Raw genomic sequence first — 22,510 nt, forward strand, 5'->3', positions numbered from 1 at the left:
CTAGAAGAAGGTGTGTCTGCTCAGCACTGTGCGTAACGCTGCACACAAGAGCTGGCAATTCTCTCTCTTTGACCATGAGACTCACACATATCAACCAGTTCACATGCTCACATGGCACACCTCATATTTCTCACGCTGAGAATCCCGAAATAAGTACAATTTCTTTTCTTTTTTAAATTCTATGCATATACTCTATATCTCACTCCAAACTTTTGGTGAAACTTGGCAGCCCTGCTTACTGCCCACCAAGAAAAAATCATGGATGATACATGTGAAAAAATGTGATTAATGACTGTCAAATGAATGTTTTTTCTTTGGGGCTTGGGGGTTTTGTCTTGACTGAAACATTACTGTATGTGTGTGCGTGTAAGCAGTTGCGCGCATGCACCTCTCCAGTGCAGCCTACCATGCTGAAAATACGTTCCTGTGTGCATGCAAATGATCCACGCACCTAATTATTTAAAAAAGTAAACATCGGAGGAGGGAGTGGCATGCACAATGATTTTTGGAACGGGACAATCGAATCCGATTCCACCTGTGGAACAGTGTCTTTGCAGAATGAGCTCGTTCACCTTTCAAGTACCTTTCTTCTGACTACACGAAAAATGTCAAAACATCCTTGAGAATGCCAACATTCAATTCAGTTGAGACATTATTTTGGTCTCCAAACACACATGCTTCTCATGTTTTTCCTCCATCACTGGCAGATGGTGCATTACCTGTTTGGATGAACTCAGGCATAGAAACATTCAAAGACCCATACGTTGACAACCTATTGAACTACCAGAGAAAATTGCCCTCACTGAGCACATCAGATATCTACAGATTTGCAAGTTCTATCAATTTCCCAATTGAAACGTCATTGACACCACCCATTCATACACCATTGGACACATTCCACAAGCTAGCACCTGTTTTGAAAGGAATTATGTCATATACCTACACTCCCATACTTATGTCCAGTTTCCCTTAACTCCATAAAACAACGTTGGGAAGCAGAACTGGGCGAGGAGACCCCTGAGGAACTTTGGGGGGACGCCCTTGATAAAATGCATAAATAAATGCCCAAAAGATGGACTGCTACAGTAAAAAAAAGAACTTCACATCTGCTTAACAAAAGCTTAAACTTTTAAAAATCTATGAAGCCAACATGTGACAGGTGTCACCAAGCACCGAAGAGCCATGTACACATATTTTGGTCCCGCATTACAACCTTGTTAGAAGCGTAGATACAGTATGTTTCAACCACTGTCGGAGGTGATTATAAAATTGATTCAACCCAGTGCCACGACGTCATTGTTGGGTGTACCTCCACCAACCGTGCCACCCTATGTATAGGGGAAGTCCTCAATCCTGCCCAACTGGAAAAGATCGGGGGCATAATGAAGGGCTCCCTAAGGAAATTTGGCAAAATAATGGACCTGTTCTTTGAATTCATGAGAATGTTTGACCTCCCGTTAATCCCTGAATGATGAATCATTAACGAGACATGGCAGACAGTAAACTAGCCAACAACTATTATCGCACAGTGAGTATTTTAGTTGTTTTTCTGATTGTGTTTATCTGTTTTATTTTCTGTCCCGCGCATTGTATTGTGTTTTTGGCTTTTGTTTCGCGTCTAACTGTAGTTCTATATTTCTTTGTGTCTCACTTTTTGTCTTGCACCTTTACTCTGTTGCTATTGCAATGCACAGGTGTCATTGTATTACCTATTTGTACTCTTTGAAAAATCCAATAAAAAGATTGAAAAAGGGATGAGATTGAACTTGAAATTTAGCTTGTTATAGCCCAAATACTGTTACTTTTCTGAGATAAAGAGTCCAATATAAAAAAATTAGATGAAAACACTAGGGGAGTGCTGTATTGATATGCCGCTCTACAGTATTGTTGGGAAGCGGCTTTGATGAGACGTGTTTGTTCAAGTGTGTATTCTTATTTGTCACGGCCCTGTAACCAAATTCGCTGCACCTCCGATCTCCCTTCTCTTGAAAGGCTTCAATTTACGTCTTTCACAAAATATTGGTTGTCAGATAACACACACCGTAGACAACCCCGACGAAACACTCCACCGCTGACTGTTGAAGCACAAAAAAATATGACTGAACGAGTGTCGTCAAATAGCCAGCCAGCGTCAGACACATCATTCAGCGTGAAAATAAAAAGACGGATGTTGAATTTACTTAAAATACAAACTCAACATTTGTCATTCTGTGTAAAACAAACTGCAAGAGGGTACACTGAGGGAAAAAACCCCACAACATTGAATTCTGAAATCTGGGGCTAAACAGCATCCACCTCGAGCAGAAAAATGCGATTAGTATTCCAGGTCCGGCTGCCTGCTGGCCTCTGGTTCAGACTGTGACAGACAACTTTAATGTGGTACATGGCTCCAGCGACACTTCTCACTCATACTGTATGTGTCCGTTTGACTTGTTCATGTTATTTAATTTTTTTTTTGGAATTGTAGATAAATTAACAGATTAAAGTCCTCGAGCACCCCTTTGGGTAAGTCGGGTGTGCCGGAAAATGGCATTCAGATGCAATGGCATACAAATACGGCCAGCATGCTGACAGCACAGGTTAAAAATGAAAAGATTGAAAGATGAAAAGATTGGCTTTTAAAGAATATTTTAATTTAAGATGGATGGCTGATATTTCAAAGAAGGACATGGAAAGGTGGCCTGTCTGAGAGGGGAACAAAATAAATCCTTGTGTAGGCTAGTTATCTGCGAAAAAATGAAAAAAATAAAGAAAATAAGGAGAAAATACAGAGACGGCCTTTAATTCAGCTTTACTTTGGATGACATGTAGATGCTCCCTCAAATTGGACAGTTCATCCGCTGCTGTAACCTCACTGCCCTTGATAAACCCCCTGTAAAGTAAAAACACTATTCTTCTTCTAAGTCTTCTATGGAACTGTTATGGATGAGTTTGCATCTTTTGTAACAATGATTCATAGATATTTTCTTTTTTCTTTACTTATTACAAAATTTTGATTAAAAAACGTGTGTTTTTGTCATGTGTGTTTTGTCATGTATGTCATTGCTGCTGCAACACTGGAATTTCCCTTTGGGGATAAAGAAAGTATCTTTATCTTATCTTATCTTATATGGATGTAAACCTCTTCCCATGATGCAGTACTGTTTCTCGCAAGTCTGACATTCAGCTCACCTTGGGGTTTCATGAGGATAACTTCAATAGTAATAGCAATTTAAAGATAATATTTTTGTAGAGATAGCACCAGCAGTTTGAGTATAGTTTGAGATGACCATGTTAAGAAAATTGCTTGAATATAAATACAGTGGTACTTTGACTACGAGTTTAATTCGTTCCGTGACAGAGCTCGTAATTCAATCTGCTCGTATAGCAAATCAATTTTCCCCATTGAAATTAATTGAAATGCCATTAATCCGTTCCAACCCCCAAAAAACCACCCCAATTTTTTTTGTTATGTGTTTTTAAATAAGAAAAATGTTTTTATAAATAAGAAATATTGTATAAAAACATAATAAAACCTAATAAAAGAGAATATCGAAGAGAATCGCTCATGTTTTTCTATGATTTCATGATTTAATTCAATCATCCGCTTCTTCTTCTCAGCACTTACTTTCTTAGGACCCATGGTTAGAAAAAAAAATTGGCAAAATAACGGCACGAAAAGCACAAAACGCGAGCACAAAACACAAAAGAGATGCTTCCACGGTTAGGTAACCACGTGAAGTGAAGCAGTGAGACGCGGCATGCTGGCCGCATTCGCTCTCCACGCCAACTAGCGGCGACGTACCTGAAGCTCGCTCCTCGTAACTCAGTGTTGCTCGCAAATCAAAACAAAAAATCGACGGAACGACAGCTCGTAACTCGGAAAACTTGTATGTTAGTGCACTCGTAAATCAAGGTACTACTGTGATTTAAAGATTACTAGTTGATAAAGAGAAAAAAATGTTGTTATAATATTATTCTAATATATACATGTATCGTCAAGATACTCAAGATTTCAGTTCTTTCGGAAAAGAAACAGTGGCATCGTGCCATCTCTATATTTTACCCCAAAAATAGTAATGCAAATCTAAATTTCCTCTTACAGTATGTACAAATTCACTTTCACTGTGTATTGCAACGCTAAGAGAAGGAAAGAATCAGAATGAGCTTTATTCGCTCAGTGAACCTATGATGAAAATAACAGGCCTCTCTCATCTTTTTAAGTGGGAGAACTTGCACAATTGGTGGCTGACTAAATACTTTTTTGCCCCACTGTATACAAGGAATTTGTTTTAGTGAGGTTTAATGCATTCCAATACAGACCATTAGCATTAAAAAATAAAAATGCTCAACAGTCTGAAAAATGTGAGAATTAAAATCAAAAGTAAATATAGAATGCTACATGATAAAAACTGTATATATTTATTATTTTTCAATGCGGTAATTTTTCACAAACTTTCACTGTATATGTTTGTTGAGCAATTTGAGCATGGTACTTAAGTAAAAGTAAGATGCATCTACAGTATAAAAAATATTAAAAGAATATTAGCTGTTAAGGAGAAAGAATATTGTATTTGTAGCACAAGACACTCAAGATTTCGGTATTGGAATGTGGTATCGTGCCATCTCTATATTTTACCATAAAAAAGTCATTACTCAAAGCTTTAACACTACAGCCCACAATGTCAAATTCCTCCTATGTGCAAATGCACTTGCACTGTGCATTTGCGCTACATATATATATATAAATAAATATATATATATATAAACAGTATATATATTTAGATGTTTTGACCCATACCAAGTCAACATACCTTAGCTGACACTTGCATACTGTTGTCCTGCATGATCATGATGGCTTCAGAGATCTTGACATCTATCGGCTCGATGACCGCCTCGATGTTGAAGGGGCCCTCCAGTCGATCTGCCACGAGCAGCATGGCATCTGTCACAACACAGAGAACACATATAAAGTTTAGGGATACACACCGTACACACACACACACACACACACACACACACACCCACAGCCAGAGCAGGAGGTTGTGTGAAAAGGGTGAACCTCGGAGTTCTTGATCTATGTAACAGGATATGCTATGTCAAAGCAGAAATTTGGCTTTTCAGTGGGCTTCGCTTAGTGCTTACATGCACTCTAACACAAAAGGCTGGATTTGCATGAAAAAAAATCGCTCCCATGGAACGGAATGGGAGGTAAGGCAGAACCTTGGATCATAGCTTTTACAATTCCAACGATGCTTGTGTGTGTGCATATATATATATATGTGTGTTCTGAGGAATATCAAGGGAATGCTAGGTAGGGAATGATAATGACCTTCAAACGCCCTTATTGACAGGTCTGAAATCAATTGGTTTGTGTCCTTGTTGATTGAATAGACATACCAAAAATGGAAAACTATGGATTGAGACATCTGAATTCTTAACAGTACATTTTTAAACTCTTAAATGTAATAATTATTTAAGTTCGAACAGAAAATCATGAATCAATACCCCAGATAGCGTGACCAATCACCACTTTTCTCTGTAGTGAAACAATGTGGTTTTGAACAAATGCAAGCTATTGTTCCAGGTGGGATGGTGCTATCGATCAGTCAAGGTGGGAGGACGTCTGGGTGCAGACAAAGTGTTTCCATTTTGCTATCTTGTCCTTAAGGAAAAAAAAGAAAAAAGCTATTGAACGGCTTCCAATGTTTGTCGCAAAGGGGTCAGCGATACAAAACCGGTCGAGGCCAAGGGGGAGGTAGAATTATGGAGACACGGGAACAATCAGCTGAAAGGTGATAATGGTTCAGGGCAGGGGCGTAGCTTCTGTTTGAACACGGGGGGGAAGGCATTAAGCGGGGGGGGTGGTCCTCCCCCAGGAAATTTTGAGCGACAAACACTTAATTCCTGCATTCTGGTGAATTTTTATGCACCAATTTGTGCCTTTTCTGCATCAATTTATGGTGGAAATGTCTTTATTTATGTAAAGGGAAACAAACAATTCAGGCACCAGCTTCTATTGGCAGGCATTGCCAGAGGCAACATTACCTTAGTTGGCAAACTAGCAAACAATGCTTCTAAAAGTAAACTCGAAAAACATTACCTAGTGGCTCACAACTTACTGGCTTTTGAGGCTTTTTTGAGAAAAACATTCCTAATATGGGACCTCCTCCCTTATGGCGTGTGCACAGCACCAGAGGAGAGGAGACTGTGTCGCTGCTGGCAAAGATCACACTGTGTGTGTGTGTGTGTGTGTGTGTGTGTGTGTGTGTGTGTGTGTGTGTGTGTGTGTGTGTGTGTGTGTGTGTGTGTGTGTGTGTGTGGCGGGGATAATTACGTTTGCCACAAAATGTTCAGTGGTTGTATGAGCTCATATTTCATATTCATATTTTGGGAGTAAAAAAGAGGCACAGTGCTGAAAAAAAAAAAAAAGCCGCCCCTGTCGGAGGCATTGTTGCGTCTATTTGTAACATTATCACAGATTTTCAAAATAAAAGTCTTCTGCTTCTTTTGTGTTCCTATTGTGCGGGGGGCAAATGCACGTGTTGTAAATATTCTAGTGTTCTAAATATTGAGGGGGACATATCCCCTGTGTTCCCCCTGAAATCGATGCCTATAGTTCAGGGCCAAAGCTAAACCTTCAATTGCACAGGTCCTCCACTGTGGAAGCAATCTGCTCAAAGGCCGCTTTGAAAACTTTAAGCGCGTTCCCAGTAGAAGAGGTTTCAAAGCCAGCTTTGAAAAAACATAAAGAAGCCCCACCTTCTCTTGTCCCTCAAGTCTACGAAATGAGATGATGTTTTAGTTTTTGGCTTATAACCCTTGTCAGTGCACTCAAACTGATAACATCTGTCAGCAAACAATACAATTTATGGAAGAGAATGAGAATTCCTATAGGCTGTTCCATCTTATTTCAACTGCCCAACAACGAAGCAATCAAAGGTTCAGGCTTTCATGAATGTGAAATTTGAAAATGACACTGCTATTGAGATAATGTTATGTGTTAAAAAGTACAAATAGAAAGTAGGATAGGTAGGCAAATATTTACCAATCATCCAGATATTTAAGGCGTGGCATGACATAAATAGGCATGGTCGGGCAAGTTCATTAGCATAGCACATTTAATACGCAAGGGCAAATCAAAGTGCTTTACATATAAAAGTAAAGATGAATAAAAGCATAGAAATAAGAAGCTAAAAACAGATAGATATTGTAGTGCAATTTAAAACAGCTTTGGTGAAGGGAGCAACCCAATTAGGAACTCAGTCAGAATGTTACCAACTCACTTCTGAAAAAAAATGTAAAAACGGTCAAAAAGCCCGATAGAAGCTTGAAGTGTAATTCAAAACAGGCATATTAGTTACTGAAAAGCAGTTGCAAATCCAAAGGTTTGAGCCTGTACATTAAAGCAGTAGCAATTGGGACAAGAACTAGATCTTCTGGAAGTTGGTTCAAACAATGTGTAGTATAATAACTAAACGCAGCTTCTTCTCTCTTTGTCTGGACAAAGAAAGTCACTGAGGCTTGAAAATACATAACAATGTTGTTTCCAGTGCACTTCTTCGAGAAAGGGAGCTTCGCAGGCTGCGCTATCTGCCCTCTTGTGTTTATTTACACCGGGCTCTCAAATTGAGTGTGATGCTTGGTTAGACTTCCATCAGGCGCTCGCTCGAGGTCACCTCAGGCAGCCAAGCTGACGCAGTCCTGTGGAGCGTTTATAGCCGACTAATAAATGTTGGAGAAGTATTAGAGAGTATAGGAAATCAGTATCTGCCTGGAAAAGGAAGCAGAGGAAATTGGTAGAAAGAAAATTGCTTTTGTTAACTCCACGGAAGGCTCATAATCACCAAATCCTCCATTGACTAAGGCGCGACTTGTTCTTGAATATTCAGCGAATATTGAAAGCAACGGACAAGATTCTAAAATGAGTCTATATTTTATATGTTTAAATAGCTTCTGAGAGAAATGGCAGAAAATGGGAAGGTAGAGGGGGTGATTTAAAAAACATTATGGGTTGGTTATAAGTGGTGTCCGAACGAGGTACCCATTCTGAGCGTAATTCATCACCGTGGAAAGACAAATAGGAAACCTGCAACATCTGCAAATTTAAATGAGCTCTGACTACTGGACTCTGTGGTGCTAGTCAGTCTATGGAGATAAAATCCCTAAACAAAAAAAAAATAAAATTGTATTTATGTATTTTTTTTTTATAATTTATCTATGTATTCATACATTTAGTCATTGAATTTATTTATTTAATAAATGATATATATTGAATACATATTATATATATATTATATATATATAATATCTTGAATTGATTAATTAATGATTATTCTTTTATTTCATTTTTTTGTTTAATTCATATACCGATTTAATAAATAAATGAATATGTTTTTTTACATTTATTTTACATTTTCATTAATGAAAATGGCTACAAAATTGCATTGATATCATAGATTTGAAATATCCTCTGCTATGTGACATCAATACACTTGGCCTGACTGAACTGTAAGAAGTGTGCAGCAAAAGTTGAATTATGTCTGCGTTTTGCCATCGCCTTCCACCATTTAAATTTAGCTGCAACCACTGTGTGAACCAGCTCTCGCATAAACACATTGAAAGTAATCAACGGGTGACTTTTCTTTCACAAAATCCTCTGTACGGGTGTTGCACTATGATGAGTTTCTATTATAAAATAGACCAAAAAGTACTTCCAATGTCCTTAGACTAGAAGCACCTTCTTTGGCCTGGGTTTTATTTTTTTCCACACCGCCACACTCCCCTAAAAATCTCCCATCTAAAGTATTTTACAGACAATTTCTCGAAAAAGACCCGGGTCTTGAGGTGGCCCCACTCAGGATAAGAATAACCGCAGATCATTTCCCCCTTTCTTTTTTCTTGGGTAGAATATTCTGTACATGAGCAGAACTCATCTGATACTTGTATTACGTTACTTTTTATAAAATTTCGATTAAAAAACGCGTTTTTGTAAATTACGTGTGTTTTATATACCACTGGGAGAGAATGCACCTTCTTAGATATTGCATGCATCCTAGAGATGTGCACTGTCAAAACATCTACCAAGAGCTCGCTATATTTCTGTCTCCATCATTCCAGCAAAAATGTGAGTTTTCAGTTACTCTCATGGTCCGGTACCGTCCACATTCCAGTTTTCCTATGTAAGCTCAATGCAATTTCACAACCTTTCCATTTCTACGCCTTTCTGCCTTCAAGGACAGACGTGCCGTCATGCAGCTCAATAACAGTGCTGAACAAATCTTTTTCCTTTTTTTTTTTTTTTTTTTACCCCTTTCTTGGTCTATTTTCTTTGAGCTGTTAAGTCAGTCTAGCTGAGATTAGGTCAGAAATATCGAGTTGTTTCCCCAGATGTACAGTAACCTTCCTCTTTTGTTATTAGAGCGCTTGTCTTGTGTTTATCGTGTAGCGTTGTGTGGCTGAGCTCTGCTGCGCTCTGTGCTGCCTTGCTGAACACGCTTTTTTGCTCAGAGGCGCGTTAATTGTTTGACTTGTTTTCTTTTCCTCTTCTTGTTTTGTCCTTTTGACTTTTCCCCCCTTCTATTGAGCGTCCCCTGATCTTTTCATGTGTGAAAAAGAACAAGTAATGAAATATCAACAATGTGAAAACGGTAACAGTTACTGTATTACTGGATTTTTCTATAACTTTAATGGATTTTTGTCATAAATCGTTTAACTTTCATGTCAAAACAAGGTTAAGTATAGCAGCTCACAGCCAGTGTTAAGCATATCGACAAACTTTCATTTCCGAGGTTTAAATTATACATAAATGTTGTTTTGCGTCATCCAAACACATTCTCTAAATGCAGTCCAATAATTATGAATACAATTCACAATTAATATAAAAATGACTTTGCAAATTGAAGGTTTTAAGGTAAGGTCTCAGCTAGCATCTTTATTTGTCACACGGCACACACACCACAAAACATGCACTCATGCAGTGAGGACGACCAACACACGCTTCAAATGGTGGCCAGTGAAATGAGGTCTTGACCTGAATGCTTTTGACCCATCCTGGCTTGTCGTTCCTCTGGGGGGGCAGCCAGGAGCAGTGGGCAGTGTTCAATGACGCACCAGGGGACCGGTTCCAAATGTCCATCGCTGGTCGGACGACAATGTTCTGCATGTTTTTGGTGGGAGTCCTTACTGATGTTAAACGTGGAGGAAACCCCATGTGAGCACGGGGAAAACATGCAAACTCCACACAGAAAGGACCCTAATCGGGCAATGACCCGCTGGAGCACGGTGCCAACAGTGCCCCAGGCGGGAATCGAACCCCGGACCTTCTTGCTGAGAGGCAGCAGTGCAATGCACTGCTGCCTCTCAGCAAGAAGGTCAGTCAGTCAAATCTTGACCGTTTTAAATCTAAATCATATTTACTGTATCCACTGTATGACCACGGATATAAATGCATACTGTATACTGTAAAAGCTTTTCCTTCATCAGTCCGAGTGGTATATTTGAACTCCATCCAATCAAACATAGGAACAACCTAAATTATTTACTCAGAGTAAGTTTTCAATCCACATTCAACAATGGACAATATTACTTCGCATTTTGATTTGTGAGGTTGGAGATAAACAGGGTTCTGCTGCATGTGACGCCTTTCTAGACACGATACAAGCACTTCACAATGTATGTGTTTGGTTAAGCTGGTACGCATTTGTTAAGAATTTTGTTACGCATTGTGTTGTAGAAGAAGTATGATTGTTCGTGCAACAAATAAAAACTTGCAGGAGGAGTCGTTAGAACTAGTGCAAGACTAAAAAGGAAATAATTAATACTGCACTAATTAATAATAATAATTGCGATGAATGAATTAATGAACTACTAACACCTCTCCCTTCTTAAGCACCTCTTCCATATTTAATAAAAAAGTTAGCCCAGTTCTTGAATATAATATTCAAAAAATATTAAATAAAATATATCTAATATGATTTGACTCTTTAAAGGCTTAATCCGACATTTTAAAGGCCAGAATACAAAAATTATAATTTCTGACACCAGAAATGAACAGAACAGTTCTTGAAGATTAAGAGGTCTGTGCTTTCCATATTTCTAATACTCTGAATGGCGAATTCACAAAGCCAATGCGGATCTTTTGCAGCCACTAAAACTGGCGCAAATAACGGAAAAAGCTAATTTCTAATCCCCAACTGCGCTGCCATACAAACAGCGTCTGGGTGCGCCGGTGCTATTTGCGCATCTTTAAATGAGGTATTATTCATATATTTGGTGCAAAATTTACCATTTTCTATGCAAATGAACCTCGTTGCAAATAGTGTCCAATTCACAAACACCAGTGCTAACAGCCACACGGAGTTATAGTGAAATTATAACCGGCCCCAGAGACCTGGTGGTAATTGCGTGAGACAAAAAAACAGGTGGAAAAAAAAGGCAGCGCTGCACGATCCTCTTCAGAGAGCTGGTGGAATTGAAACACACTCCAAAAACAAGTTGTTGACGCTGAATCATTTTTTGTACAAAAAATGGGTTACAATAGATGACAAAAACGGTCTTATAATTCCTATGTAACTCAGAAGATATCGAAAAAACAACTAAAAGTTATAGGGAATAGTGAAGTGGTCAAAATTGGCATTGAACCGCAGATGGCATCGAACCCCAAGACCAGGACAGTTGCGCCCCTCCAAGGATCCTTACAATTTTACATTTTCATTCAACACTTTAAATCAAATAACTACTGTTCGACAATTATTCTTGGATTATTGAGATCAGACACAAAACAAGCGAAACTGCACTCAGCAGATATTAAGTCAGATAAGCGGAGGAAAATGGAGAAATGGATTAAGTCTTGTTTTTTCAGTGAATTGTCTTTCTGTTGTTGTCTTTGTTATTGTCATTTGTTAGTGACTAGCAAACTGTGCTACTCGCTCTTGGCAAGCAGCAGCACTGACACTACTAGCTAATTGTGAGCATTAGCTAGCAAGCACTAGCCTGCTAGTGTACCATTGCAATTCTCCAACTGCTAATAGCCCAACGTCACACACACACACACACACGCACACACACACACACACACACACACACACACACACACACACACACGCACACACACACACACTCACACACACACACACACACACTCACACACGTCTTCCCGTTATTATTCATGTTCTCTCCCTCAAGTGCATTTCTATTCCACACCAGCTCCCTGTTTATCAACTCATTTCCCCACATCTACTCGCCATTAGCATTCAGTAAAGATAGCTAAGCTAGCTGTTAGCTTAATTGGGCCTGATTGGGTGCCTCCCTCGATCTGTCCCTTCTCCCCAACATACACTTTGCACCCACTAGGCTAAAGTGAATGCCCAAAAATCTGTTGTTTTTTCAGTGTTTATTAAAATTTCTAAAAATAATATGTTATTAATAGAGAGGTATGTTTCAGTGTATTTTATTGCTCAATAACCCAGCTAGCACAGAGGAAATGGGCCACTTTCAGAGTGGCGGTCACTCAGGTGAGAGGCACTGTCGGTGGATGCAATGGGGGCTGAGTCCTGTCCGCACTCGGTGATGGTCGGCAGTATCGCTTGCGGCTGGGGTGCGGTAAAGGGAGGTCGGCCTGATTCCACCGTGACTGATGTTGCCCTATTGTATTGTTGGTGAATCCAACCAACCCCCACCTCGTCCCAAGATGAGGTATAAAGAGTTAAATATTCATATCTCATCTACCTCATCTGGATGTGCGAAAGTTGTGGTCATGTGTTTCAAAATCAAACAGATGATATCTATAGGTACAACATAAACATTGTTTAGATCTTCATTTTAGCTCCCTATTGAAATCGGCTGGTTATTGTAACATGTGACGCCGATTTGGACTATCCCAGGCTCATCGAGATGATTTGAGTGGGGGGAAGGGCTGTACTAACCTGCCATTGAACAATTGACCTATCGCCAAACAAAGGAAACACCCTGAGGTGAAAGTAGTACAGTAAACCTCACCCCCGACACAGCTTATTTTAACGAAAGGAGAACACAAGTACAACTGATTGCTTTGTTTAACGATGGTTGTTGACCATGTTCTCAGCTGGAGGGACTACTTCCTGCTGTTCAGGTCGTACTGCCATGTATCAGAATTCGGACGGGACTAGAGGACACAATATTTCTCTCCAGTTTCCCCACTGATTCAGCGGAATGAAGCTATTTTGTTTTCTTATATTTTGTATTCTAGTACTACAGGGCCGGGAGGGAAACCTCCCCAAATTTAGATCCATAAGTTGGGGATAAGGATTGGCTGTAAGGGTTGGTGGCGGCACTGTACCATCCGCTGCTTAATAGTGGCAGGCGGCAACTCAAAATTTACAGTTTTAAAGTTTAGGTATTGTTTTTTTGTGTGGCTCTAATACTCTCCTGTGTTACACAACGAGGTAGTTAGCACATAAAAACACTGCTGGTTGCTATAGTTCCTCAATTGTTTCGCCCCACACCTAGCTCTCGTAATTTTCAAAATGGCGCGAAACGACGCCCCGTCCTTGTTATTGACCAATCCTACCTTGGCTACTGTGGCTATCCGGCATATTGTCGGCCAAGCAGTCGATTATCTTTACCATAAAGTATGCATGGTGATGTGTTTTGATAGATTAATTTTACCCAAATTATCAAAAAATATGCTAAACATTGGTGCTGGGGGTCCTCACTGAGCCACACACATAGGCTCCACTACCTTACTGTACTGTATGTAGCATACTGTACCGCATACTATATCACTGTTCTGGGTTGTTTGGTGTTATCGTATTGCTGCGCCGTACTGTTGTATACTGTGCTGTATATCTCACAAACACTACCTCACTTTATTCCCCTGCCACTTCAATGCACATATCTGTATATACATAAATAGCCTGTCCCATATACATAAGTCAATCCTATATACATAAGCCTATTCCCTTTACTGTATTTTGTAACCCCACTCTGCATTGCTTTTGAGTTCTTATTTTATTATTCTATATATTTTATTTTATTCTATAGTATTTGACTTACTGCATTACGTTTTAGGAATCAGTTAGCTAGTCAAGTAGAAATTTTTAGGTAGCTATCGTGTTCAGTCTAGAACATACTGTGCGTAATCACCGGGTGCGTTGCAAAGACATTTCACTGCATATATGAATTATGTATGTGTATGTGTATGTATGTGACGAATAAACCTCTTGAATCTTGAATCTTGAATCTTGCTGGTGGTAGCGACACAACCAAGTGGAGTGAAGTATATTTTTCCTCTAATCCTTGAGGCATCTCCAGTTTCAATTGCATGTGCACTTTTTGGCCAGTAGTTAATACTTTAATGTTCCTTGAATCGTTTCGCTTTTCTCCATATTTCCCCCTGGTAGAAGTGCTGGTCTGAAAAGCTGACTGGCTTGGCAGTTAACAGTAACCAAGGGGAGCTTAGCGAACGGTCTATTTTTGTTCTATGACATACTTGTTCTACATAAATATCTAAATGTTTTTAATATTATCTTTTCTACTTAATTGTGTGTGTGGTTAAAATACTATTGTAAAAATGGTGTTGATTCTTTACAGCTCAGGCCTTGCTATTCCACCCCCAGTCCTTGCCAGTTGAAACATTATGGGTACTACTCGATGTAAGTATAAATGGCTGTTTATGAAGCCAGATTAATATGACTATAGTGACAGGGATAACAAAGACTCCAATTTCACGAGCTTCACTGCAATCATTTAGAATATGTTATTTTACAAATTTCACAACCAATATCTGAGATGGTGCGTAATATGTCGTGTCAGTATGTGCAGAAACTACTGCCAACCTTCAAACCGAGGGAACAGTCCATACGATCTGCCCAGCACCCATTGCCATGTCTTGTAGAACATGTTGCTGTTGACAGGAAGGTTATTGTAGATGTTAAGGATGTAGGAGGACATTGTGGATCAAAAAAGTATGGACACTTTTGTGGATATTGAAGCAGATGATGATAATGAGACGGAGGATCCACCAGATCTTGGAGGCGCCATGGTTGATTGGGCTCTTAAATTTTTTATTATTATTATTATTTTTATTATTATTTTTTTAACCTGTGCTGTCACCATCCTGACAGTATTTGTATACCATTGTGTTGTGGTTAATTATTAACCCCCACATGAAAATAAACTGATTACATGTTATATGAAACCACTAATATTCAATGTATATGTATTTTAAAAACCTTAAACAACCTTAAAAAATGTATGCTATAAAACCCAGAAAGGGAAATAATAAAATAACGGAAAGAACTTAAGTGTTCTACAAAAACAGGCCTTAATAGAATGCCAGCCAAATACAGTTGAAACAAAGAAACAGGCCAGGTCATATGCCCATATTTTCCGCAATGATAGTCAGTTCTCCGACAGTGACACTGAGAATGACAGCGCTGCTAAATCTGATATTATCCAGGACTTGAAGAACATTTCAACGGATTTCAACCTGAATGTGACGATGAAACGGAATATTTTCAAGAACTACCAGAGGAGACCGGGGATAGGTATTGTTACAACGAAAGAAGTTGATGACGTGATGAAGTTCGTTGAGGTTGAGGATTTTCAGATTTCAGATTCCCAAGGCTCATATTATTGATAGACTCTACATTTTGTTGTGTTGTCCGTACTTTTAAACTCCAAAATAATTCAACTTTTATAAAACATGTATATTCTTACTGTTAAATAAAAGCTTTTTTAAAAACAAAAATAGTTGTGTGTTGATGATGCTGTTCAACATTCCCTCAAAACACATGAACAAAGCAGTGATTGCCCTATTCACCAGGATGTTAAGTAACCATGTGGCTCTGTGTCCGCCAACCCCATTTGCATTCTGGGAGCTAGCTGAATGAACCAAGTGTGGGTAAAACTTTGAAGGTGATTATCTCAAAATCACAGTTTGCCACACCCTTGTCTTTAACAAATCACAAAAAAAAAAAATTGCTTGATTTGCACAAGTGAGACATTGCTTGGAAGCTCTGATTCTCCACTTTCAAATGGTGCAAACAAAAAAAGTTGAAAGCTGCCAAAAGACCCTAAAGTATACAGTGGGTCACATATGTGTTCCAGGAATTGTGGAAAAAACTCTCTTCCAGGAAAGGAGAGGCTGCCCGGTAACAGAACTGTGATTGGCTTACACCCCACAAAGACTGATTGGTTCTTTGGAAACCACCCAAAAAGGAGAAGCTCCCCGGTATCAGGACTTTGATTGGTTCACTTCCCACAAGACTGTGATTGGCTCCCTGCACTGAAAGGGGCAGGGAAGAAATCCCTAGTTAACAAGACTATGAAGGGTTTTCAGAGCTGAAAGGGGCAGAACATGTAATTGGAGGAGAGAACATTTGGGTATATAAGGAAGTCCAAAAGATCGGTTAGTTAGTTGATTTCCCAGAGCCACTCAAAGTTTATTGCTGTACTTGACGCTCAGATACACAATAAACTTTTTGCATCAGACTTTGTGTGGTTCCAGTGTTTTTTCTTACATGTTTTTGAGGCCATAATTGACAGAAATGTCGCCCAGAGATCCAGACTTCTTACTAGCCCAGGTCTGGACCTTTTTGGCCACGACAATTTGGTGAGCCGAGCCAGAAGAGAACGATGACCAGGACCGAGATCGAAAACCTGGGAAGGACCAACCTGCACCTCAGAGACACTACTGGCCACAAAATTTAAAGGTAAGCAAAATTTGAAGGTAATTTTCCTGCAAATTCGGTTTGTGACTGAGTGCAGGACTCCACCCAGGTTGCAGATATCAGAAAAAAAAAGTCTCTTCTCCAACGTACCTATAATATTGGCCTCGTTTAAAATTACTGTAATTATAAATTGAATCAAAAAAAGAGACTTAAACAGAGATTGATAATTTATGTGCATATGTGTTTATGGAAAAACCATGGTGTGGAAAGTATGAGTAATCCTCTGTTGAATGTTGCTATAATCAATTGGTGTGTGGTTTGTCTTGTGTATGCTGGAGGATTGGTTTGGCTGACACTAACCGCCGCCAAATGCAAATGTGGGGTACAATTAGAACAGCCAAGCAGGAGTGAAGGGATTCCTGGTGTTATTTGCGTTAACACTGTTCACACTGTGGACCGCAGCACTGCACCTGTAACTGAGGGAAAAAAAGGGAATTGTGAGTGCCGTCCCACCCTAGATAGTTGGAAAAAGTATCAATAAAAGGTACGCATAGGTGAGATTATTCCTTAATCACAGTGGCTGTCTAATTTACAAGTCGAGAGATATAGTTAACGGACAAAGAACATTTAAGCGAGGACAAAGTCTTTACACCAGAACACTATAACAGGGAGGGGGACCCAGAGACACGGGGTATATGAACACACTTTTGGCTTGAACAAACATACAGATATGAGGAGGGCGCAGAGAATTGGCAAGACGCATAGCTGTTTAATCTAAAACTTTGGCAGATCACCAAATTTGTTCATTTAACTCAAGTAAAAGAGGATTTCCCAAACATTCCCTGGGTGCAAGCGTTGCGTGACTGGTGGACCCCAAGAACTCTAGCGCAAGTTTATGAACAGTTGTGCAAAGATCCGAGTGCGGATGTCACCATCCCATTAAACCCAAAATTCAGGGTACTGGAGGGGTTTGCTATAGAGGGCCGTGACAGACAGACTCCAAATCCACGACTAAGTATCACCGTTAGTCCCAGATGAGTTAGGTGGGAGAGGGGCAAGATGTCACACATTGTCAGACACTCTGAAGGACACAGGTCAGTAGGGTCAGAATATAACCCCACGGGAGGGTCTCTATCAAGCAGTGCACGACAAGGATAAATGGGGGCCGGCCAAGGGAGGAGCAAAGGGGGGTCGGCGAATGGCAGGGGGAAGGGCTCCCCAGCGGAGCTTAGCATAAGGCGTCATCTGGATCACAAAAAAACAAATTCAAAACTGAAATGAAAAAATGGCATGACAGAATCCCACAGTGGCCAAAAGAGGGCACTTTTAACATGGCGTGTTGTAATGAGATGGAGACAAACATCACAAATCCAAAGACACGGGTGACAAGAAGGCAGAGAAAAGAGCAAAAGAAAGGGAAGTGTGAAGTTGGTTCAGACAAAAGGGAAGTAATCACCAACAAACGGTTAGAGCAATACAACAGATAGTGATGGAGGATAATAAGGAGCCAGGGAAAGGAGACAAAGGAAAAGATGGAAAGAAATAGAAGATGGTCAGAGGCCCCACCCCACAGCTCCCCCTTATTAAACTGACTTGCCGCCTTACCCACATGATTAAAAACCCATTTAGAATAGGACAGTACCCACTGGGCCTTAGCCAAGACAAGAAACGAGAAGTGACAGGCAAGTTACAGGGAGACTTCGCCCTAACACTAAGACAGGGACAGACAGACCAAATAAGAAAATACAAGAAAGGGAAAGAAACACCTGTGGGAGAAAGAGAAGAAACTGGGAGAAGTAATGAAGCAGATATATCGGGCAATCAGTCGGAAGAGGAGGAGCCAGATGACACAAAAATAGAAATGGCATCACAGAACACCCAAGACTAACGAAGAGCAGCAGAGGGACACCAGAGCACAGTTTAACAATTGACTAGACTATGCAAAAGTGCTGGAGGAAAGTAAATCAGAGGGATACATGATTCCCCAAGGACAGGAAACAAACAAGACCCTAGCAGAGGGAAAATGGGCCCAGCTAAGACTGTCATGCCCCTCACAAATGGAAACACCTGACCCCCACCCAACAGACAGCACAGAATCAACGACTCTCTATGGAAAAGAGATCAACTTGAGGATATACTGTCCAGGGTGGAGAAAAGCATGGAAGCCATGACAGTGATCACTCTGACACATTAGAGAATATGGGATCAAAAGATCAATAAGATCAATATGGGAAAACATCCACACACAAAGTGAAACCCACAAGGGAATCACGGGAAGACCCAGACAGCATGTGCATACAAGAAAAAGAAGGGGAAACACTGCACCTGCAGCTAAATGGCACACTAAAGTCCCACTGTACTGAAAAAGAAAAAGAAAAATACAAAGACACAGCCGAAATGTGGAGACAGGGAAACGTTGGTCAGCGTGGGAAAGAGACAAAGGACGGCTGCACAGAAGAAGCAGTACCAATGACGAGAAAGAAGGGGAAAGCCTGTACCCCCTAGTGATCAAAGGGCCCAGAAGCGAATGACGCTATATGCCATGGTCATTTATGGACATGATGGGCCTAGCGACCCAACTGCCAGCCCTCAATGAAGGAGTGAACAAATGGATAACAGTGTTGGAAGAAAGCGTGGCAGAAGTAACACTGGCCCTGGGACACATCAAAGCTCTGCTGATGCACGAGCGGGGAAACACGCCACAGAAGAAATCTTCCATGGAGCGATGTTATCAAGGGTGGTGACAGGCAACAATGCCAATGACGTTGGTTTTGATGGACACCGCAACCAGATATGGGCAGATCTAAGAAAACATTACCCTTAGAAAATGGATCAATCCAAGCTAGAGGGTTAAACTTTGAGGATGAGGACTGTCCATCAAAGTTCCTACATGCCTTCTGAGGCGAGATGGGGAACGCCTGGAATACCAACACCACCAAACAATGACTGCTTATGCTGATTTACATTTACATTTAGTCATTTAGCCGACGCTTTTATCCAAAGCGACTTACAAGGGAGAATAATATTCAAGCTACATTGCAACAGAAACATTAGTTTAACAATAAATAAATATTGCTAAGTAGTGCTTAGTAATTGTAAGTTAGGAGAGGAGGTGCTCTCTGAAGAGCTGCGTCTTCAAGTGCTTCTTAAAGACAGAGAGGGAGGCCCCTGCTCTGGTGGTTTTTTGCCAGCTTGTTCCACCAACGTGGAACTATAAATGAGAATAGCCTGGCAGAGCTAGGCGATGCTCATTTGACGAACGCAGCATCCAGGGGGCAACATGCGCTCTTACAAGAGCATTTAAGTAAGTGGAAGCATTCCCAACAATCACTCTGTAGGCAAGCATCAGAGCCTTGAACTTGATGCGAGTGGCTACAGGTAACCAGTGGAGCTTGATAAGCAGTGGAGTAACGTGTGCCCTCTTTGGCTGGTTGAGCACCAGTCCCAATGCTGATCGCAGGACAAACTATAGTCGCTCCACTTCTATACTTAGCGACCACTCCCATCAGTCTGTTGAGGAGAGACACCCTGTGCCCTCTTAAAGCTAACATCATGTACACAGTGGACATGTACACAGTATGTATGCTGAGCCACTTGGAACGTTGAGGTAACTATGAAAGAATGCCCTACATAGACTACAGCTCAGCATTCAACACAATAATCTGAGACATTCTGGTTGACAAACTGATTGACTTAGGCCTCCCCTTCCCTACCTGCACCTGGATAAATAACTTACTCACAAACCGCCATCAAACTGTTAAACTAGGCCCCCACCTCTCATCCACCCTCACACTCAGTACCAGCTCTCCATAAGGCTGGTAATGCTAAGTCCACATAACTCTGCACCTCACCCACACAGGGAACCACATCCCTGTGCAATAATGTGCAGCCACATGTAGCTGCTATCAAATAGTGTGCAGTAATATTTCACTAAGTGCAATAACCATCTTCACTTGTGAAGGGACACCCACACCTTTCACTCTAGCATATAGTTTTAGTTTTACATATAGATATTTTACATTATTTATTAACAATAGGACCTGTGTATTTGTTTTAGCTGTTTTTAAACTTTGTATTTGTATTTTTGTAAATTTTGTATTTCCACATGCACCAGTAGGAGCAGCACTCCCAATCTCGTTGTATGAATACAATGACAATAAAGGCGTTCTATTCTATTAAAAAGGTACACCGTGATCGATCTATGCTCAGCCTTTTTTAGTGTGCCAGTACATCCCGATTCACAGTATCTGTTTGCATTCATATCAGGGGTCCCAATACACATACATGAAGCTACCACAGTGGTTTTTAGACAACAATCAACAATCTTCAACAGGGTATTGGACCAAGACCTGCCAACCAAGATCTGCCCCAGCAATCGGCAATCCAGACTATTCCCAACCGTTTCACTTATACTGTATGTGGCAGAACGTGCACAGTTCTGATGCAAGACACGCCGATAGGTAAACAACCGCTAGGAAGCTACAACACTAAATTAGACAACGTGGAAGCAAGGTTGCTCCCCTGCTGTCAGGAACTAGGGCAGCAGTTTTTGCATTCCAAAAGGCCTCATCATTAACCATGGGCCACCCAGTGATGTTGTACACGTCCCACCAGTTATATGCGCTCCTCACGAGTCCTCGATTTGTGCTAACATAGGCCAGAAGGACAGGCTATGAAGTAATACTTTCTGCCGCCGAGCTTACCATCAACTGCTGTAATATTGTCAACCCAGGAACTAAAATGGTGTTGCCTGTTGATGGCACACCCCGCAACTGTGCCCTGGACACAGAATTAGTCAGAATTAGCGCATGTGAAGACCTGCAAAACCAACCGCTCGCAGCAGTTGTTACACTATTTGTGGGTGGCTCCTGCTTTAGAGATGTGACTGGTAACCACGCAGGATTTGCAATTGTACAATTAAAAAACGAAGGTGAAACTTCCCAGACAACCAAAATTGCTCAGCCATGCTCTGTCCAACTTGCCGAGATTAGAGCTCTAACAGCAGCATGTGAGCTGGGGGCGAGCAAATGCCCACATGTATACATAGATTTAGCTTACGCTAACAGCTTTTATCTTGTTTATGGCAACATATGGAAACAAAGTGATTTCTGCAGTGCTGATGGCACCGCGCTTGCAATTGTCAAGTGCCCAGACCACCAGAAAACAGACACCATCATCGCCAGGTAAAAACGCGGCCGATGAGACAGCCAGTCATGCAGCATCACTCACTTCGATAGGAACCCCCTACTGATAGCTGAGGACCTGGTAACCATCATCATGCTGCCTTCCCTCATACAGGCCTAGAGCAGAGCTAGTGCTCTGAAAAAAATTGTGTGGATAAAAAGAGGGGCGATTCTGATTACGCAAGATGGGCCCCAGAAAGGTTTGTGTCTGAGTAACGACGGCCATTTTGTGCTACCCACGTCACTACTAAGATTTTCCATTAGGAATGCGCACAGAGATCATTGCGCAAGAGGAGAGATTACTGTATAAGACGCCTCAAAGCTGTATGGTTGTCACCATTTTTAGCAGCCACAGTTGACAGAACATTGCATGACAGTGAAGTATGTGCACATTAGAATGTCAGGATAGAATTTTCGGCTTCCATAGTACACAGTACACAGTAGACACTTAATGATAGACTATTTGGACATGAGATACATCCTCGTAGTAATCTGTGATTTCAGCAGGTGGGTAGAGGTAGTGTCCACGCCCACACTAGGGCCAGATTCCTGATCGGTGGCAAAGTTTTTATGCAGGGAAGTATTTCCATGATTTGGCATTTCCGACAGCAAAAGCTCAGACAACGCACTACATGTGCCTGAGACGTTTAGGCCAGCGCTGAAAATTAGATGAATCAAACAAAGATTTGAATGTGT

The 22,510-nt window shown here is 40.8% G+C and overlaps 1 protein-coding gene across 1 annotated transcript in view; it reads right to left on the reverse strand.

Moving 5' to 3' along the window:
• gpc6a (glypican 6a) overlaps window positions 1–22,510 on the reverse strand; it is a gene marked incomplete at both ends in the record, with an annotated part of 187,944 nt that overhangs the window by 38,628 nt on the left and 126,806 nt on the right. The window contains one exon of the mRNA XM_079997347.1: window positions 4,794–4,924. Coding sequence (XP_079853473.1) covers window positions 4,794–4,924 — 131 coding nt within the window. The remainder of the gene's footprint in view (window positions 1–4,793; window positions 4,925–22,510) is intronic.

The sequence above is a fragment of the Zeus faber genome, assembly GCF_960531495.2.
Source record: "Zeus faber genome assembly, chromosome: 3".
In the NCBI taxonomy this organism is placed as follows: domain Eukaryota; kingdom Metazoa; phylum Chordata; class Actinopteri; order Zeiformes; family Zeidae; genus Zeus; species Zeus faber.